The sequence below is a fragment of the Protopterus annectens genome, chromosome 7.part0 (genome assembly GCF_019279795.1).
Source record: "Protopterus annectens isolate FY-2018-M chromosome 7.part0, PAN1.0, whole genome shotgun sequence".
NCBI lineage: Eukaryota > Metazoa > Chordata > Ceratodontiformes > Protopteridae > Protopterus > Protopterus annectens.
In genome coordinates this window covers 1,956,507,442-1,956,535,117 of record NC_056739.1, presented here as the reverse complement: position 1 = coordinate 1,956,535,117, position 27,676 = coordinate 1,956,507,442, and the positions used below count along the sequence as shown (strand labels likewise).

General features: G+C 40.6%; 1 protein-coding gene across 3 annotated transcripts in view; it reads left to right on the top strand.

The window, feature by feature from the left end:
* Positions 1-27,676, top strand: part of CHD2 (chromodomain helicase DNA binding protein 2) — a 3,702,317-nt gene that overhangs the window by 2,819,948 nt on the left and 854,693 nt on the right. For all 3 annotated transcript variants that reach the window (XM_044078379.1, XM_044078380.1, XM_044078378.1), the window contains one exon: positions 21,529-21,668. In XM_044078379.1, coding sequence (XP_043934314.1) covers positions 21,529-21,668 — 140 coding nt within the window. The remainder of the gene's footprint in view (positions 1-21,528; positions 21,669-27,676) is intronic.

Below are 27,676 nucleotides of genomic sequence, written 5' to 3'. Positions count from 1 at the left end.
GGCCCTTTAGATGTGACCAGAGAACCAACTGGCTGCTGTTACAGGTCATCTGATGAATGCCCACTCTAAAATGTGCTAGGGATTAATGGGGGGGGGGTGGAGCAGGAAGCCATAGATTCTGTTTGTGTAGCTGCCTTTGAACAGGTGTTTTATGAAGCATTGATCTTGAAAGTAGCATTTAGAGAGTGGTGTTCCAACAGTTGTTCGAGGGTGCTGGTAGGCATGCGAGTGAAGACTTTCTTACATAGCCCTAGTGTGTTTGCATGCCACCCAGACACAAGGCTAAAGAGTTTGTTTGTGGATTGTGTTCTGTTACATTGCTGCGGTGTAGCAGCTTTTCAGCATGCTGTCCATAGAACCCTTACCTTGTGCTGCATCTACCCTAAAACAGGCCAGCAAGGGCTGTTTTATATTTTTTTTCAGTTTTGTGTACTGCAATCCTCTACCTTTTCAGGATTGTTTCCTAAAAGAGTGTTGATGCAGCTGCATTGTATTTGATGGTGGGCCTGATTAGAGAAGAATATAGAGGGAAAAGGATATCCTTTAACTTAGATGAGAGACCCAACAGATGCTTTGTAAGGCAAAAGGACTTCCTAAACAAAAACAAGATATAGTGGTCAAAAGAGACATCTTTGTGTAGGTACCCTGGTATGAAACAACAGAGTCTGTTTTGCAGGGAATTCTAGTGGTGTGCTACAAGGAGGGTTTTGGGTTTTTTGATTGGAAGTATTCACTGAATGAAATATGAAGAAAATTTTGTGACCAGGTGTGCACAACACCATTATTTGATCGTGTTTTTGTGATGTTTCTACATCTTTTCAGCTGGAACCTTTATGCATCTGCTGTGACACATATTTCATTATTAAGTAGAGCAGCCTAAAGTGTGTGGGCATTTTGTTGCACTGCAGATTTGTTCTTGTTTAATAGATGATCTGATGATGTCGGTTTTCATTCATTCCTCAACATATTGGTTCGGATCCAATCCTCTGATCCTACTCGGCTACTTTTTACAGCTCGTGGATTCTACAAGCTCTTGAGCTCCTCCCTTACCCATAACACAGCAGTCCCCCTCTTTCCCTAGGTGATGTTAGCCACCATTATGTAGAGACATGGTCACTGCAGCCCTCAGGCGTTTGTTTGAAAGATAAGTTGTCCTTTTACATATACCTGTTTAAGAACTTCACTTTTCGCTAATTTTTCTTTCTCCTCCCTTAACCTATGTATTCACTGTAAGTCTTTGTTGATATCCCTTTTTTCTCTTTTTGACCATTTGGTAGTTTTTACCATTGTTCCGTAATCTTTCACTTACCATTTGGTAATTCTTGTAATATCTTTGTTGGTATCCTTTTCCTTCTGCCTGCACTGTAAAATTTAAATAAAAATTCCTTATTTCTGCTTTAACTCACTTTTCTTCTCTAGAGTGGGATACATGCCACTGTATTTAGTTGTTTAAATTGGAGGATAAACTGTCGCGTTTCAAAAAGTGTGGCAAATGTGAGTATAAAATCCTGTTGTCGGATACCTATAATTTATGTGTTTACTGCTTGGATCCTGACCATTTGCAGTCTTCCTGCTCTATTTGTAAAGCCTTCAATCCCAGAGTGCTAGTAAACAGGAAAAACAAATTTATTCTCAAGGGCCTTCTTCCTTTGGCCTTTGGAGACTCGTTCACTGTAGCTCAAACTTCCAAGACAGATAAAAAAGTCAAGAAAAGACATTCTGTCCATCCCATATCCCCTCAGTCCTCTTAGGATCTGTGTTTGGAACCTTTTAAGAAGACCCAAAAAACTTTGGATCCTAAGGGCAAGCCTTCAGATCCAACTTCTTCGGATACCAGATCCATATCTTTGCATCTGGGTCATCCTGAATTAAAGCAGCTACCTAGAACTAGATATGCGTCTTCCTTGGATCGTGTACCCTTTCGCCTTCAATCCCTGTTCATGGAAAGATGCTGTCATTCAAGATCTCCCTCCATAGCTTCTTCCCGTTCATCCAGAAGTCTCTCAGAAGCTGAAGTGGACAGAATGATGAAGTTTCTCTCTTCACAAATTCAGATGGGAGTTCTACCAGGTCCTATCCCCACAAGTCCGGAGAACTTTACTAGTATTACTCCACCAATCTAATCCCCCCCCCAAACACTTTTATTGAATTGTCACTTGTGATATAGGCAAATTTACATTCATATAAAAGTAATTAAACTATGTTAACGTAACAAACCTTATACTTCATGTGTATTGTTATATGTCATATAACCTAAGCAATATTACATAAATGATTCAATTATTGCCTTTTTTAAACAAGAAACATCTTTATTAAAACATCACTTACTACACAGGCAATCATGCATTTATATAAATGAAAACAAACCACGCTGACCCTAGTCGCAAGCATTTTACATCACAAACCATACTGACACACCACACAGTTGCAAACATTGTATATCACTTACAATCTACCCAATCTTTATCATGCAAACAGTGTGTAGTTCATTTAAGTCCTGCCGCCTTTTACACCTCATTCCTCCCTTGTATGTATTGTTCCCACATTTCCCATTTTTTCCTATGTAATTTGCTCCTGCACTTTTCTAAAGGCCTTAGTTCCAGTTGTTTTATCTCTGTTACTATATTCACTACTTCCAGTATAGTTGGTTTTGATTTTGATTTCCATTTTCTAATAATTGTTTTTTTGGCATCCACCATTTATTTATTTATTTAATATTTGTTAATTATTAGACACAGCAAAGCCTTACCATATCTAGGCAATTCCAGTTCTGTGTAATAGCTCAAAAAATTGTCTCCCTCATCAGACTAGTCTGTCCACCCAGCATCTCCGAGAGTGTATCCCGCAGGGAATCCTTAAAATCTGCCAACTCACCACACTTCCAGAAAGCATGTTCTCAATACCTCTTTCTTCCCCTTTACACCTCCAAATTTACTTGTTTGCCTCCAGAAAAATTATCTGGTGTCTACTTGTGGTATATAAATATCTACATAAACATTTCCAGGCACCAGTCCTAAATTTTCTAGATTTTGTTGCATATTTGGGAGACGTACATATATCCTTCCATTGTTTCTTTGTGAATTGCTTATCCAGTCTATAAAACCAAAATGCAGCCAACAATCCAAGAAAAATACCAGGACAGTACACCATCTAACTTTATTAATGTGGTAAGCGCTTTCGGTTAGACCTCCCAACCTTCTTCAGACAAAGTAATCACGGTAAAAGCACTCATTAAATACACACCTATAGTGTCAATCAATAATTCAGTTACTGTCTTAAAGTTAAAAGACATAAAAAATAGCCATGTCATACGTCATAAAACATGAACTTGATTATAACACTTCCAAAACATATATACTCCATAAATATATATATATATATATATATATATATATATTCCCGACATATATAATACAATAATAATACATGCTATCTATAAAATATTTTAAGATTTAAAACACTAGATAGGTCTACTACATCATTAATACCAGGTATTATGGTGGCATTTAAATAAATCTGCTACCAGTATTCTCTATTTTCTAGTAATATTTTCCAAGGGCCACCCCTTGGATCTTTTTTTTTTTTTTACCTGTTCTAAGACTACAAATCCAAATTTATGGCCGTCATTTTCCTGTATGTTTCTAGTCAGGGCACTGGTACACTTAACCTTAATAATGTTCATATATATCTGTATGCTGCTTTAATTTTTGTTCCATTTTACCAATATAATAAGTTGTGCAATCCAGGCATTTAGCAGCATAAACTTACCCCTCTAATATTACATTTAATACGGCCTTTTATGGAAACATTTTTGCTACCTAGTACAACATTGTCACATTGTAAAATGTATCTACACTGATTGCACATGCCACATTTTTTCATATTCCCATGTTGCCATTTTTCACCTTTTGTAAAAGAATTGCACCAATCCATCAAAATGTTGTCCCTTTTATATGCAATATTTGGACGAATCCCCACTACATGGCTTGTATCCTTATACATCGAGATAATTTCCCAATTTGTATTCATAATATTAGCTGTATTGACACTATTTTCCGTGAAAGTCGTAGTAAAACTATTACTTGAATATATATCGATGTTCTTCGTGTTTCACTGTTACAGTCATTACATTTGGGTAATCTGCTGGCAGGTTGCCCTCAGTCGGCCTGATTAACAAAGTCTTGGGTCCTGCGTCGGTTGCTGTCCCTTCTTCCATGATGTCACATCGTCAGGGGTATAAAACATGCAGCCGAAGCCATTACATCAGTCTTTCTTGCCGCGCGGTGCCCGAAGCAGAAGGAGTTCGCAAGTGCCGGCCGACTCCTGAAATTTTCATTTTTGAGTTTCAGAAATAAAGTCTTCAACTAAAAGCGAAGTACCCCATTGGGGAAACTTTTTCTTGCTCCTTACCGATGTCAGTAAAAGTTAATAATTGCATTACTTGTGGGAAGCAAATACCTCATAAGGATTTTCACTTATAATGTATCCCTTGCCTAGGCCCTGATCACAATGTGCCTTGCTGTCGGTTTTGTGCTAAATTTAATCAACACACTATTAAACATCGGTACTCTTTTGCATCACAGTATTTTGGTTCACATTTCAGTTATCCAGAAATGTCATCTGTTAGTAATCCGACTACTGGAATTCATAAGAAATGCAAAGACAGAGACAGACCGAGGTCAAAAAATGACTACGCTTCTCCTAACAAGTCGCCTGCTCGCCGGTACTCAGTGAGGCGCTTTTGCAGCCCCTGATACCTGCTAATTCTGATTCGCAGGCCTCTACTGAGACTCATTCGGAGTCCGGTATGCCACGAGACGCTTCAACTTTGGAACCCGCGGATGTCTCTACCTTGGATGGGTCCGGAGCCGCTGTGCAGGCACCGGCTTCTGAGGGTGTTTTCAGACCTAAGGATTTTTATATTAAACTGACACCATCTTCAAAACTAAGGCCTTAACCTAAAACTATGTTTAAGAAACCAACACCTAGGCAACATGTGCAGGGCCCCTATGCCTAAAAAACAGATGATCAAAATGGCTGAAGATTTAATTACTCGGATCAGGGGTAGCCATCCCCCTCCTTCTAAGAGGCCTAGGCAAGACATTGATTATGAATCTTCTGAGCATGAATCTATTTCTTCTGATTCTTTTAATGAACAGGATTTGTCTATTCCCTCTTATGAGGAGTCTGATGCAGAAGACTCCATTCCTTCTACTTCTCCACCAGAGGATTTTTCCTTTGGAGAGGCTTTGCATGCCTTAAGGAACATTTCCATTGGGAAAGTCAGGATTTCTCTGAATCTAAAAAGAGACTTGGGGATTTTCTTCTTCTTCCTCAGCATAGGCCTTTGGCTATTCCTCCTTTGCTAGACATTGTTGATGATGTTTTTACAGAATCTAGTATGTCACCAGATTCTCTGCCTCCGGCTCCTGTTAAACCAGACCGATATTACAGGGTTCCTGATTCACAAAAATTCCTTTTCAGAAATCCTATTGGTGACCCTGAAACCACTTCTCAGGGTCCCAAAGGTATTAAGGCCTCTACTGCTAAAAATCCTATCCCTTCTGATAGAGACTCCATGGCACTGGATAGAGGGGGTAAGAAAGTTTATACTTCTGCAACCTTGGCAATCTGAGCTTTAAACTGCAAGTTTCATATGTTTAAATAGCAGCATCTCATGGGGCTGCTTAAACAGAAAATTATGTTGATATCTGATTGTGTGGAAAACAAAGAATTACAGGATTTATTGCATTCAGCTGAACAAGTTGGAAAACATACTGGTTTTGATTCCTTAGAGGCCTCGTGCAGGGCTGCTGTGACTGGATCCGTACTAAGACGGCATGCTTGGCTCAAAGAGCAAACTTTGCCTGATCATGTTAAAGCAAAATTGTTGGATGCTCCTTCACAGCAGGACCGTCTTTTTGTTGTTAAGGCTGAAGAAGTTTTAAGAAAGATGGAAGATAAAGCTAAATCTGTGCAAACTGTGAAAGATTTCTTACAGGTACAACCTCCAAGATTCAGCAGGCACTTGCCCTTTCCATTTCCAACCAGAGCCCCTCTAGCCAAACCCAGGCATTCCAAAGGCTCCCGGTATCAGTCACAAGGAACTTACCGAGCAAAACAATGGGGTGCTCCGTAAGCATTCTCAATGACTTTCCTTTACACCTTCCAAGCACTTACCAGTTAACCACCCCTTTGTGGGTAAAAGTGGCACTTCATGCAAAAAAACTGGCAACTTATAAGCCAAGACAAATGGGTTTTAAATATAGTATCCCAAGGATACAGATTTCATTTCCACACTCTGCCAATTCCAAATGGATGGCCAGACCTGTCCCCAAATCAGTGGGCAGAGGCCCAGAAACAAGTGCATTCCCTCATGAGCTTGGGGTCTATACATCCAGTACCAGAAGAGGAAAAGAGACAGGGTTTCTATTCAAGGCTTTTCCTGGTACCCAGAAAAGACAAATCTAGGCGTCCGATCCTGGACTTATCAACTCTAAACACCTTTCTGGATATTCTAAAATTCAAGATGCTGTCCCTTCAACAGCTACTTCCTATGCTAGGCAAAGATGCCTGGCTGGCAACTCTAGATTTAAAAGAGGCATACCTGGATATCCCTATCAAGGAATCCTGCAGAAGATACCTCCGCTTCAAAGCAGGCTATTTGCATTACTAGTTCTCTGCACTGCCCTTTGGCTTATCTACTGCGCCCAGGGTCATTACAAAGTGCCTGGCTCCAGTAATTACATTTTGCAGACAAAGAAACATTCAAATATATCCCTAGCTGGATGATTGTCTAATACAGGCAGAAGACAAGGATATTCTTCTACAACATTTGGCGTTTGTAAAAAGGGTTCTAACTTGTCTGGGGTACACTATAAATGAAAAGAAATCACAACTGGTACCCTCTCAAAAAATTACATTCCTGGGTGCAAGTTTGAATACAACTGCCCAGATGACTTTCCTTATGCCAGAAAAGCAAACTCATTTGGTGACTTAGTTCAAACAGGTGGCCACAAAAAACATGCTTTCTGCAAGGCAAATTCAGCAAGCCTTTGGGTTCATGGCCTCTTGCATTCTTTTAATTCCATATGGAAGTCTGCATATGAGGAAACTGCAGTGGTACTTAAGTCTATGGAGTCAGCATTGTCAAAGTCTGGAAACAATGATTGCTATCATTCCTTGCCTGCAACTGGAGTTCCTATGGTGGGTAGAGGCCTGCCATCAAAACAAGGGATTGCCATTCACTCCACCCCCTGCCGACCCTGACTACAGATGCATCTGACTACGCATGGGGGGCACATCTGGCAGGGAAGTGCATTCAGGGCAAATGGAGCCCAAATCAAATGCATCTTCACATCAATCAAAAGAAATGCTAGCTATACAGAATGCTCTGACAGCCTTTAAGGACTACCTGCTTCCAGCACAGTTAATGGTAAAGACAGACAACACCACGGTTATGTAGTACATAAACAAACGGGGTAACTCACTCCTACACCCTCTGCAGACTAGCTATGACGCTGTGGAACACAGCCTTAGCCTTTCAAGTACAACTACAAGCTCAATTCCTGCCAGGAAAGATGAATACACTGGCAGACGAACTAAGCAGAAATCTTATCGACCCACACGAATGGAAGCTGGAACACACGGATTTTCAACATGTTGACATGCAAATGGGGGAGCCCGGACATAGATCTTTTTGCCTCTCCCCAGAATTATCAGCTGGACAAATTTTGCACAAGGATTTATCACCAAAAAGCTTGGAAAGTGGATGCTCTATCCTTCAGCTGGAGAAACCTATCAGTCTATGCCTTTCCTTCTCTGCTTCTGCTCTCAGAAGTTCTTCTAAAAGTAAAACAAGAAAAACCAAAAATGATTTTGATTGCTCCAGACTGGCCTCGACAACACTGGTACCCACTCCTGCACAATGTATCACACCTTCCCCCATGGCACCTGCAGTCACCTGTCTTGCTGTCTCAGCAGATCAACCAAATTTTGCACTCTCAGCTCCAAACCTTGAATCTTGCAGCGTGGCTAATCAACTGAATGCACCGTTAGCATCCCTCAGCAAGCCTGTGATGGATGTCATTATGTCATTTTGGAGGCCAGAAGGCCTAGTACTAGAAAATCTTATGCTGATAAGTGGAAAAGATTATGTGCTTGGAATCCAGCACAAGGAATAAACTCAGCAGTGCCCAAAATTCCTTGGATTTTGCAATATTTGACTGAGATGCTTCACAAGTGCCTGCCTTTTTCTTCAATAAAAATCCACGCCTCAGGCATTTCAGCTCATTACAACACAGAACCTCCCATCTTCTCCAATCCTCTGCTAAAACAGTACCTCAGAGGGGCCAAAAATCTAAAGCTACCCAGGAGAGCTCTGACCCCTGCGTGGGACCTCAGTTTTGTGTTGGAAAAACTCTCTCTCCCACCTTTTGAGCCAGCTGCAAGGGCAGACTTAAAATTTCTTTCTTGGAAAACGGCTTTCATTTTAGGAGTCACCTCAGCTAGAAGGATTTCATGGGAGCCTTACACCATTTTTCATGTGGACAAGGGTATCCCTAAGAACCAATCCATGCTTCATGCCTAAGGTGGTATCCAGTGTGGCTCTCAATCAGACCATTCATTTGCCAATCTTCTTCCCCAGTCCACAGAACAAGGGGAACCGGATTCTGCATTCACTGGATGTACACAGACAACTTAGATTTTACTTAAGCAGAACAAAATCTCAAAGAAAATCTGACCAACTGCTGATGGCATTTGCTGCAGGGGCAGAGGGAAAGGCTATTTCAAAGCAAACCATTTCCAAATGGATAAGCCATTGCATTCGCTTCTGTTATACACATCATGGAAAACCTGTCCCCAAGGGGGTCAGATCCCATTCCATCAGGGCTGCATCTACTTCTGCAGCCTTTCTCAGAGGTGTTCCTACCAGGGACATTCTAGAAGCTGCCACCTGGAGCTCAGTCCATATGTTCACTAAGCATTACCACTTACCTCTCTACTCTAAATCAGTCCAGGTTACCCTCCCTCCAACCCCCTATTCTTTCTTCAGATTTTACCTCTAACTGCTTTCACTATGCTTAAAAGCCCTTTTGGTGTATTTGCTTTTGGGATTGGAGGTATATGTATATATATTGTGGTGTTTTTTAATTTTATTTGCTCCCCATTTGAGGGGCACCTGACAATCTGGGGCAAGAAAAACTGATGTAATGGCGTCGGCTGCCTGTTTTATAGCCCTGACGACCTGACGTCATGGAAGAAGGGACAGCAACAGATGCAGGACCCAAGACTTTCTTAATCAGGCCAACTTAGGGCAACCTGCCTGCCGATTACCCAAATGTAATGACTGCAAAAGTAAATACACTCGAACATCTACATTTATGGTAAGTGTACACAACTGTACTTTCTTTTTCCCTTAGCTCATTTATTTCAGTATTGTCAATTTTATTTATACCATTCATATTACTTATTAATAATGTTCCATCACTTTCTAAGTTCCTGTTTAACCCATCACAGTAATTACTTTTTTTTCAAAAAGGGCTATGTATACCTGATGGTCTCTTCCTTGTAATTTCTCTTGAGATTACATCCACTAGTGTTTTGGGATTTAGGAACATCGTTCCTATAAATTTTATTTCATCCAAAAATTCATTGTCCAAAGTAATCATCCTGGCAGCCTTTACCATTTGTCCTTTAATGACTGTCTTTTTAATATAGATAGGGTGATTACTGGAAAAATAAAGGAACTTGTTAGAATAAGTTTTCTTCCTGTGAATAGAAGATTTTACATAGCCCCCTAATTCATCCTTGGTTAAACAAACATCCAGATATGCAATACTGTTTGCCTCTACAGCATAGTAGAAGGTTAGAAACTCAGTTGACTCATTCAAAATATCAAAAACTTCATGTAACAATTGCTGTGGACCACACCATACTAGAAAAAGGTCATCCAAAAAGCGGGTATAAAGTTGCATCAATTCCATATACTTTGATTTAAATAAGTATTCCGTTTCCCAGTACTCCATAACTGCATTGGCATACAGTGGGCCCATAACTACCCCTCTAACTTGCTTAAAGTAGTGACCCTCATAATAAATATAATTATTATCCAATACCAATTCCATCAGCTGAGTTAGTATGTTAATTGTACCCTGGGCTACATGTAATACACTTGTGAAAAATTCACTAAACCATTCTAGGCCTAATTCATGTGGGATACACTTATATAAATCCTTCATATCCACTGTAACTAATGTCAGATCATTTAATGAACAAGTATTTAATTGATTACGTTTAGTTAGAAAATCCCACGAGTCCTTATTTAAATTATCCAGTGTTGGTATCCTGTTTTTTAATTGACTATGAATATATTTTGCTATGTAATATGTTTTTGGTTGTCCCCCATCCACAATTGGGCATTAAGGTGGATCATCAAGGTCCTTTAAATGCCACCATAATACCTGGTATTAGTGATGTAGTAGCCCTATCTAGTGTCTTAAAAGATTTTATTGATGGTATGTGTTATTATTGTATTAAATTATATATGTAGGGGAAATATATATATATATATATATATATATATATATTTATGGAGTATATGTTTTGGAAGTTTTACACTCAAGTTCATATTTTACGACTTATGACATGACTAATTTTATGTTATTTTGTTATGTCTTTTAACTTTCACAGTAATTGAATTATTGATTGATTGACACTATAGGTGTATTTAATGAGTGCTTTTACTGTGATTACTTTGTCTGAAGAAGGCTGGAAGGTCTAACCGAAAGCACTTACCACATTAATAAAGTTCGTTATTGTCTTGGTGCTTCTGGTATTTTTTTTGCTTATCCAGTCTCTCTTCCCAATCCTTTCTAACCTTCTTTGATTGATTCTTGTAGTTATCCTGCAATATTTTATACTCTGTACTAATTATTCCTTTTTAATGGCAGCAGCTTTTCTAGATTCTGTTAAAAACTCTACCAGTGCTGGTCTTTCGTTTAGGACCCCTCTATTTCTTTCTCTTTGCCTGTACTCTGATATCAGTCCCTGATGGAGGGAAGGCAGTCTCTAACCTGCAGTCTAAGTAAATTCCTGGCATCTTCCCATTTTGTCATCTTTTCCTTTCTAGTTATTTGCTCCCAGTACCTTGATTCCTATGCCAGTTTTCTCCAATAAATTCCACCCCTATTGTCTGTATCCTTAATTGCAGTCATCCCTATCGGCAAAATCTCATTCCTTCATTCCTGTGCCAGTTTAATTCTTAGAATACTTTCTGCTACTTCATTGATATAATATTCTGCATGATTATTCTTCTCCTTAAAGGCCTGCATCCAAAATCCCAGTCTCTCCTTGTTTCTTGAGCTTCCTCAGTGTTTCATCATCATCCTTTTCCACTTTGAATTATAGATTTCTGCTTGTGCTGTGCATATGAGTCTTAACTGTGTAGCTCTGAAATACCCCCTCAAATTGGGTAATCTTAATCCTCCCTGTTCTGCTGGAAGGATCAGCTTATCACACTTGACTCTTGCCATCTTCCCCCTCGCAGATAAAGTCCTTCAGCTCTTTATTAATTGCTACCCACAACTTCTCCTCTGGTTGATAAAAATATGCCTGACTTGTGTATATGACTAAAGGGACTAAACACATTTTAACTGCTGGTATCTTGCTATCCATATCCATACAGCAAAGCTTCCAATTTCTTAGTTTTTGTATTATCTTTTGACTTTTGTTTAGTCTCTTCCCACATATCCTTAGCTGCCACATTAGAATAATTTTTAATCCATACTCCTAAATATTTCCTTGTATCATGCCCCCATAAATATGGGCATTCTTGAACCAGTTCATGTGTGGGTTGCATAATTTACTGCTATTGCCTTTGTTTTGGCTTCATTAATTTTGTATCCTGAAAAGGTCTGAGACTGTCTCAAAATGTTCCGCAACATTGTAATGTCTTTTTCTGGTTTTGTCAGGTACAAAATATAATCTGCAAATAAAGCCAGCTTTTCTTGACTACCACACCAGTTATATCCTTGAATTTCTGAGTCCCTTATTTTCTTTTCCAGTGGTTCCAAATACAATGCAAATAGTAAAGGGGAAAGAGGACCCCCTGCCTGGTTCCTCTGCTCAAGCAGAAATTATGAGAGTGGACCCCACCCCCTTCAATTTTTGCCTCTGATCCTTCATATATATTCTCTTAATCAACCTTATACTTTTTTTCAGGAAATGCAAATGCTTCCATTGCCCTGCTTATAATGTGCCAGTTTGTTCTGTCAAATGCTTTCTCTGCATCAAGACCCACCAGCAACAGTGGTATTTTCTTACATTCTGCTTCCCTCTGGGTAATCAATGTTCTATTAATGTTGTCAAATATTTTCCTTTCCTCCACAAAACCATATTGATCCATATCTATCAGTTTTGGCATTACTTTTGTCATTGTTTTAGCCATTATAGAGATGAACACTTTATAATCATGGTTTAATATTGAAATGGGCCTATATGAAGCTTTATCTGATTTACACTGTTTAGGTATTACAGCTACCACTGCTTTTGTTCCAGGACGGTGGTACTTTTCCTCCTCATAAGATACTGTTAAAAACTTCCTGATCTTTATCAGTTTTCTTCCTCCTAGCTTCCAAACTTCCACAGGAGTACCATCTATTATTGGGGACTTTCCTGTAGATTGGTTATACATTACAATTTGTATCTCATCTCCTCTTATCCTGTTAGTAATTGAGCTTCATCTACCTCTAACCTTGGCATATTTAATTCTTCCACAAACATTTCCATTTGTTTCTTTTCTTGATTTTCATATTTCTGTGCTATATAGAGACTCTCATAGAATATCCAAAATGCTTCTAATACCTTTACAGTATCTCTTGCTACTTTTTTTGTTTATAGGCTCCCTAAGTTTGGTGACAGCCCGTTCTACTTTCTGTTGCCGGAGTTGTTGTCCTAAAGGTTTTTTTTGTGCTCTAGTGTTATCAAAAAAACAGTTAAAAGCAATCTTTCTTAGCTCGTGAATATTATGAAGCCAATCCCTTATTTTCTGCTAGCATTCTGTGGTTGATCCTCCTCTTCTGTGAGATTTCCCTATTCTGCAATACTTTAACATTTTGTCAGTCCCTCTAAGTAGTTCTCGTTACTTAACTATAGCTCAGCTCCCTTTCTTTTATCTCCACCCTATTTTTAAACGAAACCTTAATTTTCTCCCACTCCCTTGCTATATTTTCAGAAGAAAGTTCTATCTTCTCTAACAGCTCCAGAATAATCTCTACTACCCATTCCTTAAATTCCTCTCTTTTTAACAGATAGTTGGGGAAAGCGCCAATGTCTCATTTCTTATTTCATTATTCTGTGTTTTTATTTTAGCTGTTATTGGCGGGCTCATGATCTGAAATAGTTACTGGGTGGGTATCAAGACCTTCAATTAAGTGCACATGTTCCTGTGAGATGTAAAGTCTGTCTAGCGTAGCCCAGTTTTAATATCTTGGGGAGTAATATGTAAATTCACTCCGAACACTCATTACTGAATTGACATCTTCCATGCCAAATATCTTCATACATTTCTTCAAAAATCCACTCTCCTTTGTTATATTTTCTCTTCTGAGCCCCCCAGACACATCTTCACTGCTGCAAATCAAATTCCAGTCCCCACCCGCAAGTAACATTCCTTGCTGAAAATTGGTTATTTCTCCTGGAATATTCTTAAGCTTCATTAAGCAGTTTTAGACGGAATGTCAGTACATGTCAGTGTAATCCTAATCCTCCTCCCTTGCCATGTTGCCCCTTGGCACTACAAATCACCCATTGTTATCTTTTTTATCTTCTTCTGTCACTATTGTAGCACCTCTTGCAATTAATATAAGTACCCCTCTGCTGAATAACCATCCTGAAATCCTTTCTTGATCAATTTCACATGTTCATTTCTTTCCAAGTGCATCCCCTGTAACATAGCATTTTGTACTCTACATTTTTTAATATAGTTCACTATTTTTTCTTGTTTGTATTTATCTGTGAATTTTTGAGGCCATTTGCATTTAAAGACATTAAAGAAACCATCATTGTATTAAAAAATGTATTATTCCCACCTTTTATGTAGAACACCTTTTTTGTTAAATGTCTAATTCCAGCTTTTGTGTTACATGCATACACTGTTTGGCGGGTTGAACTTTTATACAGTTGTTTCTTGTCATGTACATTTGAGCTTATGTCACATCTTATAAAGCTTTGTTTTATTGAAAGCCCTCAAAAAAATACCCCAATACCCCCTACAACCTATTAACTTAATATTAACACACAAAACTATGTACACCTTCAAATACTGAAGTTTTACCTTCCTAATAGGAACAAGTCCCAAACTGACAGCCGCACTCCTAGACTTGAGTTAACCTAAAAGAAAGGTCATTGATGGTAAGACAGATGGTGCAGCCTGTAGGCCTGGTAAGTGCTGATTGGTTTTGCGGCATCTTTATAGCTTTTCCAGCTGGGAAAAACCCCTGAGTGTTTTCAGAGATCATTAACAGCCTTGGGAAAGCCCCTTAATGCTTTCAGAGAATATTATCTACTTTGAGAAACCCCGGAATGCTTTCAGAGAACATTATTATCATAGCCAATTTCTCTCTCCTTTTTTTTTTCCTCAGCCAGTCACTCTCCACCAGATTGTAGACAGTTTCTCTTAATCAGATTGTCTCTGTGGAGACATGAGAACCAGACAGCCAGTTTCTCCCATCAGATTATTTTCATGGGAGTATGAAGACCAGCTGCAGAATTGTTACTGAGCATGCATGGTAGTTGCTAGAAAAAAGACTCGTAATATTCAGTGTTTTTTTTTCATTTACTTGCTCTCTCTTAAAACGTGTTACTAAGTCGATCTACAGTCTTTAATCCAATCATTTCCCCATGCAAGAATGAGAAAAAACACATTCATTTTTTTTATGTTGCTTTTTAACCAAGCTTTTTATACACTGCAGTGCCTACATTTCTTAAAACTGAACATGGAGAGAGAGGGAGAAAGAAAAAAAAAACAGCAGCACCTGTTCACAATCCTCATTACACTCAAAAATAACTGAAAAAACTTTACCTTATAGCATGTAAAGAAAACTACATGCCACAAAATTGCTACTGTTTAAGAAAAAATAAATCTTTACCTACAGTTAACTTTCTCCCTTCTCTTACCTTCTCCAAAGCACTTTTCCAAACATAAATGATATGAAGTAGGGCATATGCTTTAGAGTCCACTAAAAGTCCGTCAGATTCTGAAAAAGTTCAGTATTTCCAGTTTTTCTTATGTCATATTTCACAAATGTAATTATTGCATTTTAATACCATATTAAGTTACTGGTTTTATTACTGTTCATCTCTGAAATCCTGTCTCGCCTTTATTTCCAATGTACTCTTGATTCTTCTAGTCAACTCTCTTGCTCCCTTCCTTCTCTCCAACATTTTCTGTTGGAAATTCTGATAAGGTTTCATAGGTACAGTCTCTCTCTGGTCTTTATTACAAGAAGAACAACAAGCAGAATCTCTGTTTCACAACGTGCGTTTGTTGGACAAACTTTTGTATTTCCTTCTTAGCATGTACTTCATCAAAAAATGATTTTGTCCCTCCAAGGAAGAGTACCTCGAAGACAGCTGTGTACAGCAGTTTGAATCTCACACTTGCGTCTTGACATTCCCTGAATAGTGGAATACATTTGCTCCTCTTCTGTCTGCAGTACAATGAGGTCTCCCACTTTTAGTACTTTGTCCTTCTGCCACAATTTTGTCAGAATCAACTCCTCCTGCTGGTGGGATTGCATCTTTACTATTAAAACTGTAGGTTGCTTTCTTATATCCAGATTTAGGGCTGACACACAATGTGGCCTTTCAACTAACAATTCCTGCTATAGAATACCACTCCAGTTGCTTATTTGTGCTTTCATAAAATTAATGCAGTCTGTTCCTTCCAGCTTCTCTGGTATATACAAAAATCTCAGGTTTCCGCAATGTGCTCTGTTCTCTAATTCTGTTATTTTTTTGAAACATCTCTTCCTGAGCATTCTCATTCAGCCAGCCTTTTCTTTATTTCGATCTCTGATTTTTGCAGCTTTATCATCTCATCTGAATATCTGTTTAAAGCTTCTTCCATTTTTCCAACCTTTTGATGTTTGTTTTGATATACTCCATCAGTGTTTTGTTTATTTTAACGGGGTCTGTATGCAGTTGTTTGTTAGTTTACTGGATGTCATGTCTGAAGGTTGCATTGCTTTTTGCTGAACAGCTCCAGAACTTTCTCCATTCAGTGTTTCTTGCTCACTTTTTGTAGCTGATTTTTTTCCAGGTCTTGTGTATTTTTTTATTCCTGGCATCCAGGCAGTGCACTTACTAGGCAGTTACTGAAATTTACCCAGAAACACAAGTCTACTGGCCTTCTCTGCTGAGTTTGTTTTCACACTGAGAGAGCTAGAAATAAGCTGTTATTCAATGTGCAGGCATTTTGGAAGTCGACTGTTCCACCAGTCTTGACTCCTTCTCTGATCTTTGCTTCAGCTTCAGAGCTCCTGGATCTGAGACTTTTGGTACAGTCTGTTTTGGATCCGAATATTGCTGTGTCCTCGGATCCAATAGCTTCTCTGAGTGCACCAGCTCCAAGCGTGTCAGAGCCAAACGACTCTCAGACCCAAAGTCTCATTGTTAGGTTTGAGGTGTTAGAGTCAACTTCTAAGCTGTCAGAGTTGTCTCTGCACCTTAGAGCCTCGGCATTCCATAGCTCAGTTCTGACTTCTGCCTCAGGTGGTGTGCCTTCAGGTCAGGAGAAGCTGACGGTCCAGAAGCATGTCTTTTCAGATATGATGGGGTCCTCCTTTCCAGGGCATTCTGCCTTTGAGGTGGTAGAGTGTTCTCTTCTAGAGGACAGATGACTCCTTCCCTTGAATTGTCCCAGATGCCTTTGTGTCTTGAGACAACATTCTACTCCACAGGGACAGCCAGCCCAGTCTCTCCAGGCTACCCAGCAGGATGTAGTTATTTCTTACAATATTTCTCCGGAACATTCCACCAAAGAAGTCCCTTGGAAGAGAAAGTGCAAGAGGAGGCACTTGACTTCCTTAGGAGTCTCTCACAAACAATACCATGTTCGATGAAGGGGAAGGGTCCCCTAGATCACCACCTGATGACATCTGCCTTAGAGACATTTTAGAGATCCCTAAATAAAGGGTCATTGGTTTACAAATAACCATTCTCAGGAGGAGTCTGTATTTCTGGAGACATTTGGTATTGGTCCATCAGTGACTTGGGCGAATCTGCCCACTGTTGAGCTCATTGACTTGATCTCTCAGTATCCATGGAGGGAGTGTGATTCTGTTGAGCCGATCCCCAAGAGGTCAGATAGGATTCTGGAACAAAGGAGTACCAATGGATGCTACGGTCGTAAGGGCAGCCACAAAAAAAGAACTTGCGGAACAGAATTCCTCTGTTCATCCCCTTAATGGTAGAGTCTAGGACATTGGACAGATTTGGGAAATGTGTATGCGTCAGTGACCTTTGCACTCTGGTCCCTGAATTACTTGGCACACTTCACCAGATTACAGAGGGATTTGATCAAAGAACTTTCAAAATCTCTCTCTGGGATCAGTACTTCTGAGGCAGAGACTTCTATTGCTTCACAGCTGGCAACCCTAAATCTATTTCTAATTCATCTACTAGGCTCATATCACATTCAGCTGAAGGAGTTTCAAGAGCGCCGGATTCAGGCATCTCCACCAGGAGGTATGCCTAGATGAGCTTGTGTGATTTTGCAGAGCCCTTCGAGTCATCCTTTGACAGTGCTTCTTTTGACAGGAGTTTGTCATTTGGCCCCAAGGTTAGACACACACTCCAGGTGTGAAAAGATGGTAAGACCTTTTCTGCAGTGGGCATACATTTTTCCACTCCTCAAAGATCCTTTTCAAGGAATGAATGACTCAGTCAAAGAATGTGGTTCAGGAATTCCCGGGGTCCATTCCATGATCCCCATGGGAGAGTTCATGCAGTGGCAGAGGGGGGATCTCTAACGGAAGATTCTGTCCACCTGGCAGAGGAGAACCGCATAACCAAAAGTCCAGAGATTTCTTTTTCTGATTGGACCCTATCAGTGGTTCTGAAAGAAGGCCTTATTGCCAACCTCAGAAGGTAATCGGGGGTCGCTTATCCCTGCAGCAGAAAGCCTTGTAGACATTACAAAAGATACTTGGGTGCAGAGAATTAGTTGCAGAGGGTATATTTAATTCTTTTTTCCTCTTTCCCCTCCATCAGTAAGCAAAATTCCCAATATTCCACCCTGTCAGAGGAAAACAGCAGATCTAGAAATACAAAAGCTGCTAGAAAAATTCATCCAAGAGGTCCCCCAGGCCTAAAAAGGATCTGGAATTTACTCAGAATTCTTTTTACTGTCAAAGAAAATGGAGGACTGGAGTTCAATTTTGGATCTCAGCATTCTGAACAAATCACTTCAGCATACCAAGTTCCAGATGGTCACAGTTCAGTCCATGTTGCCTTTCTTGCACAAAGACTACTGGATATGCTCAGTAGATCTCCAGGACGTGTACTATCACATAAAAATGAACAGACAATCCAGATGATGTCTACACATCAGCTGGGAGCCAGTCATTAGCAGTTCAGTGCACTGCCCTTTGGTCTTATCACAGCCCCCAGGGTGTTCACCAAATGCATGGCAGTAGTAGTAGCAGCAGCTCACTTGAGATTGTAGAGATTCAGAGCATTTCTGTATCTAAATGACTGGCTTATAGCTGCTTCGACCAAGCATCTTCTGGTAGCAGCTCGAGACTCTGTATTCCAGATTTGTTCCAGTCTAGGAATTACAGTCAACCACAACAAATCTCAACTAGAACCATCTCAAATGTTAGAATTCACAGGGGCCTTATTCAACATAACATCAATGACAGCTTCTCGCCCTTTGCTAAGGGTACAAATTGTTTGTTTCCATGTCAAGAAAATAATTCAAAACTTGTTGCTGTCAGCCCAGCTGATTTTACAAAGCTTGGGATCAATGTCATCAGTGATAGTTCTAGTTCCGTTAACAAAATATCATATAAGAATTCTTCAGTGGACATTAGCAACCCAGTGTTGAACAAGATCAGTACAAGTCAGGCTTGCAAAAAGTACCTTTGGTGGTGGATTCACTCAGATCAAATACTAAAAGGTCACCCATTGACCACCCCCTCATCCCAAAGCCATAGTGACCACAGACGCTTCCCAGATCAGATGGGGGGAGGGGCATTTCTTGGGAAAGTTTGTCCAAAGCACTTGGTCCCCCGAAGAGGCCAAAATGCATATCTCTGTACTGGAAATGAGCAGTACTCCTAGCATTGTAGGCATTCAAGACTCTCTCCCTTCTGGAAATATTGTGATTGAAATAGACAATATGTCTGTAGTATGGTATATCAACAAACAAGGAGGTGAAAGATCTTACTCCATATGTAGAGAAGCTATGAGTGTGTAGCAATGGACGAGCTCTTCATATCGATTTCTGATAGCTCATATACTGGGGAAATCCAGTATGATAGACAAGTTGAGCAGGTCCATATTACTACCTCACATGGTCTCTCAACAAAGAAGTGGTGGAGATGATTTTTTTGCCAGTGAGGCCAGCCATGCTGTAAACTATTTGCATCTCCCCTAAACAACAAGTGCAGCAGGTACTTTGCTCTAATTCCCCTGCTGGGGAGGGGGGTCACCAAGAGATGCTGTCCTACACAATTGGTCCCCAGTCTCCTTTATGCTTATCCCCAACTCCCATAATTCACAAATTTCTACAGAAAGCATCCTGTTTGAAGAGCAAAGTCCTCCTCATTACCCTTACAGGCCTTGACAAATTTGGTTTCCCTTCCTTTGGCCTCATTTAGTTTATCTGCCTTGGATTCTGGATCCAGTTCCAGACCTTCTGTCTCACCCGACAGCCATGACTCTCTTGGAAAGCTTGGGCCTAAAGTTAACTGCATGGTTTCTCCAATTCTGTTGATAGCCAGACAACCCAAGCTCTCTTTCCAAGTATGCCGCATTTCTTTTGTCTTCCCACAAAGCTTCCACTAGAATAATTTACAAGAGCAAATAGAAAAGGTTTGTCTTTTGTGCACAGCAGCAAGACATTGATACTTTTTCAGCATCAGTACCTAAAATTCTTGAATTCCTGGCTTCTGTTTTTAATGATGGGGCTAGTCCCTCAACAGTTAAGGTTCAATTAGCTGCCATGTCCAGTTTTCATATTGGAGTTGATAATTCCATGTTGTCTTCTCCTTTGTGTAAAGCATGTATAAAAGGAACCTTTCTACTCAAACCACCCTTTAAAGATCTTACGCCACCATGGAATTTGAATTTAATGTTGCAGGCCCTGACTCAAAACATTTGAACTGCCTGCAAAATGTTGTTTGAAATATTTAACTTGGAAAACTATATTTCTGATAGTCATAACATCAGCTGGGAGAGTTTCGGAACTTCAAGCTTTATCCTCCAAGCCTCCTTATTTAATTTTTCATAAGGATAGGGTGTCCTTAAGCTCCAATCCTTCCTTTCTTTGTAAGGTGGTGTTAGGATCTAACATTAACAAATCCATTAACCTCCCTTTGCTCTTTCCAAATTTTTTAGACAAAGGAGAAAATATTTTGCATTTATTAGATGTCCACAGACAGTTACATTTCGATCTTCACAGATGACAGAAATTTAGAAAATAGGATCAATTATTTGTATCCTTTTTGGAAACGAAATTGGGAGAACCAGTTAGCAAAGTAACTTTATCAAAATGAGTAACTGATTGCATCTTCTTTGTTTATAACAAGTTTTGTCTGGCCTTTAAGACCCCATTTAACCAGCTCCATGGCAACTTCGTCAGATTTTTTATCCAGGTCTTCCATGGGTGATAGTTGTGTGGCTGCAGCATGGGATAATCCTCATACCTCTATTACTCATTTCAAGTTGGATGTGGTGTCTAGGGAAAGAACAGCCTTTGACTCAACAGTACTCAGGAATATCCTTCCTTAGAGTCCACCCGGGATTCAGGTAGCTGTGGACTCTGTCCCATAGGTTGAGGAATGAATGAAAATTGACATCATCAGATAAAGAAGTTATACACACACCATAACGTTCCATCTGTGTTGTCCATTTTCATTCTTCAACTCCCCTCCTTCCAACCCCCAATGCCCTTTTATGTTGTTGATTTTTGGACGAATGGACAATTATTATAGGAACCAAAGTTGCCATAGTGACATTCCCTATAAGAGATTTAATTTCAGTGCTTTATACAGTAAGGGAAAGAAACAAGATCTGGGGAAGGGGGCCACTGCTCCATTATGGGGCAGAGGAGGAGCTTGAAAGCTTCTAGTGTCCACGAGCTGTAAAAAAGCAGCCGAGTCTGATCCGAGCCCATATATTAAGGAAGAATGAAAATGGACAACACAGATGAAAGGTTATGGTGAGTACATAACTTTTTCTTTCTTTTAGACGTTTGCTGTCATGCCAGTATTTTGAACTACTTTGATTTTATTTATTTTGCAGATTGGAAGCCATTGCTAGGGATGCAGAACTTGTAGATAAATCTGTGGCTGACCTGAAGCGACTAGCTGAGCTTATTCATAACAGTTGCGTAGCTGCAATGCAGGAGTATGAGGAGCAACTGAAGGAAAACAGTAGCGAAGGTAAGTGAGCCCTCCTACCTTGGTTGATGTTGGGCATCCGTGAGTCTTCTAACAAATAGCAGCATAGAAGTTTTAACAACTCATCCACAGTCCATAGTCTGCCATCTTCTAGCAGCACAAGTCCTTTTGTTGAAATATTTGGAAGGCAGTTTAAAGTATGGTATTATATGTAGGTCTATTTCTTCAGCTTCGGAGTCAAACTAAGTAATATGATGTCTAATATGAACATGGTTTGGACACGGTAGAGCAGGGTTTAAGTGGAAGCAGGGCTAAACTGTATGTTTGTGATGATAGAAAATCCTGCTGTTGATAAGGATGTCTTTAATCAGGTGTATGTCATTTTATCAAAAAATAACTATTCTAGATGGTGTATTCTGCAGATTTCAAACTCGGAACAGCTGCCTGCAAACCACAGTGAAAGAGAAATCTGCAGAAGGATTAATGGAGACAGAAGGACTAGTAGCAACACTGTCATCAAAAGTGGACGAATCTGTGAACATGGCACAGCGTAGCAACCTTTAGATTATTATCAGTTGCCAGTGTGTGAGAAATGTCTCAAAATTAAATTCTTTGTGATTAAACTTCAGAGAGTCCTGAACATTCCCCTACAACCTTTTACCCAGTTTTGAATCTACTAATCAAAGGGGAAAGATGGCAGCATCTAGTAAATTGTGCAGGTTCTTATATTTTCCACATAAAGATGAATGTTAAATTAACTTTCATAGAGAATCATAGTTTCAAATGCTGGTGTCATCATTTATTTATTTTTTATTTTGTGAATGGTTTATCCAAAGTACAGTTTCAGAAAAGTAGTGTTAGCTTGGATAAAAGTTGAACTTGATAATAAAGGGCATCAGTCCTAGTTCATCATTGAAGACAGTCCGGTGGTATTCTGTTGTTGTAACAAATGCCTGTTCCAGAGTCTCCCAACAGGTAGAATTTCCTAGTGCAGTCTGTCATGACCCTGATGGAACTAGTGCTTCAGATCTTGGAGAAAAACTAGCATATGCATTGCAAGAGCGAGTTAATTGTGCCATTGGATGAGACTGGGAGAGAGCAACAAACTGAGGAACTAAGTTAAGGTGCAGACAAGACACTTTCGTGCTCATGGTTTTTTGCAATTCTGTATACATGGGTTTGGTGGGGGGGGGGCACGTTTTATTTATCAGGTTGAGGATTGAAAGCACAGCCAGTTGAACATTTGTAGCAGTGTTATGATCCATCAGATGGAAAGGCTTTTGTTAAATTTTGCTCAGCCGATTGAAAGGTGTAATTTCTCTGCTGTGCAGAATTGTCACAGCAGTTGTGTTCCCTTCTTCTCGTGGTGTGCATTCTCAGTTAGTATATGTAAGGTTTTAGAGTTGTGAAGGGGTGCAGGGGGCTCACCCCTCATTAAAAGTGGGTATTGGTGAGTATGTGTTACTGTCTTGTATATGTGAGGTGGGGTTCTTTGTGTAGTTAGTGGCTGTATTGAATTTGCAGTGTTCTAAGCATGCTTGGTCTGGGACAAGTTATATATGTAATTACTTTTTTTGATTACTTGAGGTGTAGTCATTGTTAATCTAGATGATTTATACCTTTGTGGATATCTGTTTTAGAAGTGTGTGTATGTATATTTTTTATTGTAATAGAAAGTACAAGTAGTAGCCAAGCGTCTTGAAAGTAGCAGTAGTACAGCAATACCTACAGCATTGCTAAAGTAGATACAATATCCACAATGATATACATGTCAGTGTAATCTACCAGTCTTCTTGTAAGCTTTGTTAACAGTTGTTGGAAGAATGCCTTCGTAATGATGGATGTGGAATACAAAAAAAAATTGGGAAAGAAGTACAAGTGTAGTATGCAGCTAGTAAAAATCCAGTCTAAGGACAAAGCAAAGTTGTATCAAATGAATCAAGTCAGGCACAGTCATTTATCATGCAGACTGTCTTTTCATGTAGTTCTAAATCCCTTGTAGGTGATCCTGAGACCAAGATGGGTTGTCACTCCTTGGGAGCAGGTAACTGTATATTTTATTCCACTGGAGCAAAGTATGCTCATCAACATTATTAAGCACTTACTATCCAGTTCCTCTACTGTACACAGTGTCAGATGTTCTTCATCTCACATTGCTGCAGTCATAACTTGTGGGTAGTCCGCTGTCCTCGGTCGGCCTGAATACCAAAGTATTAGGCTGGCGTCGGTCATGGGCGCTCAGATCTGACGTCAGTGCGTCATGGTATTAAAGCGCATGACCGACGTCATATCCTCAGTCTTTTTTGCCGCATGGTCCGAAGCAGAAGCAGCGTTTGCAAGTGCCGTTCGGCGTTCTGAAATTTTCGTATTCTGAGTTTCAGACCGAAACCAAGTTGGGCTAAGTACCCCGTTGGGGAATATTTTTGTTTTTTCTTGCCTCAGTTATTTCCGGATGTCAGAAAAAGTGAATAATTGTATTTCTTGTGGGAAACAGATACCGCATAGGGATTACCACTCTCTCTGTATTCCTTGTTTGGGGCCTGAGCACGATGTAGTCGGGTGTCGCTTTTGTGCTAGGTTTAATAAGCGCACCATTAAACGTAGGTTAGATTGCGCTAGGCTTGTCTTTGGTAAGCGGTGTAATTACAATATGCCGTCGGATCCTCCGACGCCCGCTACCGCTAAGAAGCGCAAGGAAAAATCGTTATGGTCCAAGCAGGATGAGTCGTCCGTTCCGGACGCAGGTTCTTTAGAAACTACGGTGGAATCTGTAGATCCAGCCGAGGTTTCAGCTGAGTCTCAGGGGGAGACGTTAATTTTGCAGGATGTGGCCTCTCAGGAGTCAGATCAGGCTGAGGGGGCCTCTCAGGTTGCTGTACTCCCTTCTTTGCCTAAGGGGGTTAGGCCTTCTTCTTCTGTCTCTAAGGTACCTTCTAAGGGCAGATCTGGTTTGCCTTCCTCAGGTGTCAGTCCTAGTTCTGCAGGTTCTGTGCCTAAAAAACACATGCTTAAAATGGCAGAAGATTTAATTTCCTTAATCAGGGGTTCTATGCCCCCTCCAGATAAGAGGCCTAGGGTGGAGCCAGAGGTAGAATGTTTGGAACAGGCTTCAGATTACTCAGAGTCTTCGGCTGAAGACACTCAGGATTTTCCTCCTTATTCTGATTCAGACGCAGAGGATTCCAGTCCTTCTGCTTCTCCTCCAGAGGATTTTTCTTTTTCAGAAACCCTGCATTCTATGAGGGAGCATTTTAAATGGGAAGGCCAGGATTTCTCGGATTCCCGAAAGAGGCTTAGGGAATTTTTGTTTTTACCACAACATCGGCCCTTAGCTATACCTCCTGTTTTGGATGTTGTTCAGGATGTTTTCTCTGAGGCTTCCCTTAATCCAGACTCTTTGCCTCCTGCGCCAGTTAAACCAGATAGGTATTACAGAGTGCCTGAGGCTCATAAATATCTGTATAAGAGCCCAAGGGTTGACCCTGAAACTATTAGCCAGGGACCTAAGGGTGTCAGGGCTTCTGTTGTAAAGAATCCAGTTCCTATGGATAAAGACTCTAGAGCTTTGGATAGGTGGGGTAAGAAAGTGTACACCTCTTCCACTCTAGCAATGAGGGCTTTGAATTGCCAGTTTCATATGTTGAAGTACCAGAATTTTCTCCTTACTCAGTTAAAATCTAAGGTAGATGCTTTGGCAGAGGGCATAGAGTGTAAGGAATTACATGATTTGGTTCATGCCTCTGATCAGGTGGGTAAGCATTCTTTGCAGTGTGGTTTCGATGCTTTACAGGCTTCTTCCAGGGTGGCTGCCACTGGATCAGTTATTCGCAGGCACGCCTGGCTTAAGGATCAGAATTTGTCAGAGCATGTTAAAGCTAGAATTTTAGATGCTCCTTTACAGTCTGAAGTTTTGTTTGGTTCTCCTGTGGAGTCTGTCTTAAAGAAAATGGAAGACAAGGCTAAGTCTATGCAGACTGTTAAAATATTTTTTGCAGGTGCAGCCCCCTAAGTTTAGCAGGAATTGGCCTACTAAGGGATGGGCTTACCCTTCTTCTGATTTACAGTCTAGGGGCAGATCTAGGCGTGGTAGGGGCAGAGCTCAGAGTTCTTTCAGGCCTAGAACGTGGAGTTCCCCTGCACAATCTACAGGTGAGGGCAGGGGCCAGTCCTTTCGTAAACAGGCCTAATGACCTGCATCTTCAGCTGCCAGATCCCTCCTGTCTGGCAGCACCTTTGGGAGGAAAGTTGGCACTCTTCAAGCAAAATTGGCTTTGTCACCCAGGACAAATGGGTGTTGGACATTATAGACCGAGGTTACAAGTTTTATTTCCACACATTGCCTCCTTTCAAGGGCATGCCAGACGTTCCCCCTAAGCAAAGGGTAGAGGCTCACAAACAGATTTCTTTACTTCTTCAAATGGGGGCTATACAGCAGGTCCCTCTGTCAGAAGTGGGCCTAGGATTTTATTCACGCCTGTTTCTTGTACCAAAGAAAGGAAACACTTGGAGGCCAATTTTGGATTTATCTATCCTCAACACATACCTGGACATTCCAAAATTCAAAATGTTGACGTTGCAACAACTTCTGCCTCTGTTGGGCAAAGATCACTGGATGGTAACTCTGGATCTCAAAGAGGCTTATCTTCATGTTCCTATCAGGCCCAGTTGCAGGAGATTCCTGCGTTTTCGGGCTGGGACTTTACATTATTAGATGTCCTTCATGGATGCATCTGCAGTCATAACAACTGGGTTGTCCTGTCGTCAGGCAGCCCTGCAGTCGGCCGGATTCCAAAGTCCGGGTCCGGCTTCGGCTGATGTCGCACTCCACCCGACGTCATCTCTGTTGGTCTTCGGGTATAATCGGGCTGGGACTTTACATTATTAGTTCTCTGCATTGCCCTTTGGCTTATCTACTGCGCCCAGGGTGTTCACAAAGGTTCTGGCTCCGGTGATAGCCTTCTTAAGGTTAAGAGGAATACAAATTTATCCTTATTTGGACGATTGCCTGATTCTTGCTCAAGACAAAAACAAGCTTCTTCACCATCTACAGTATGTTATGGCAGTGTTAAGGTGCCTAGGGTATTCTGTGAACGAAACAAAGTCCAGTCTAGTACCCTCTCAGGAAATGTGCTTTCTGGGTGTGAGACTGAATACAGCTTCCCAGATGGCCTTTCTGACCCTGGACAAACAAAGAAACCTTACACTTTACTTCCAACAATTGTCTCTACGGTCCAGGCTGACTGCAAGGACAGTCCTTCAAGCCTTGGGGTTCATGGCATCTTGTATTCTGGTGCTTCCCAATGCCAAACTGCATATGAGGAAGCTACAATGGTATCTCAAAAATGTATGGACGCAACACTGCCACGATCTGGACACTGTCATTCAGATAATACCTTGCATTCAAAAGGAATTTTTGTGGTGGGCTCAGGAATGTCACCTAAACAAGGGACTCTCTGTGACCCGACCAGAGGCGAGTCAGATCTTAACGACAGATGCCTCGGACAAGGCTTGGGAGCTCACCTCAATGGAAAATGGGTTCAAGACACGTGGCCTGCCAGACTTCAACATTTACATATCAACTTGAAGGAGATGTTAGCAGTCCAATTTGCATTGATGGCTTTCAAGGATCTACTTCACCCAGGACAAGTGTTGATTCAAACAGACAACACAACTGTCATGTGGTACATCAACAAGCAAGGGGGAACCCATTCATACCCTCTTTGCAGGCAAGCTATGATTTTGTGGGAGACTGCTCTCAGTTTGCACCTCACTCTTCAGGCAAGGTTTCTGCCAGGAGCACAGAACTCCTTAGCAGATGTTTTGAGCAGACAGATGGTGGATCCCCACGAGTGGAAATTGGATCCTCATGTATTTCGACAGTTGACAGTGATATGGGGGACTCCAGACATAGATCTGTTCGCTTCTTTACTAAATTTCCAGTTGCCAAAGTTTTGCACAAAGATGTTTCATCCAACAGCTTGGAAAGTGGATGCTCTATCATTCAGTTGGAGCAATCTTCACGTCTATGCCTTTCCTCCTCTGCCTCTCCT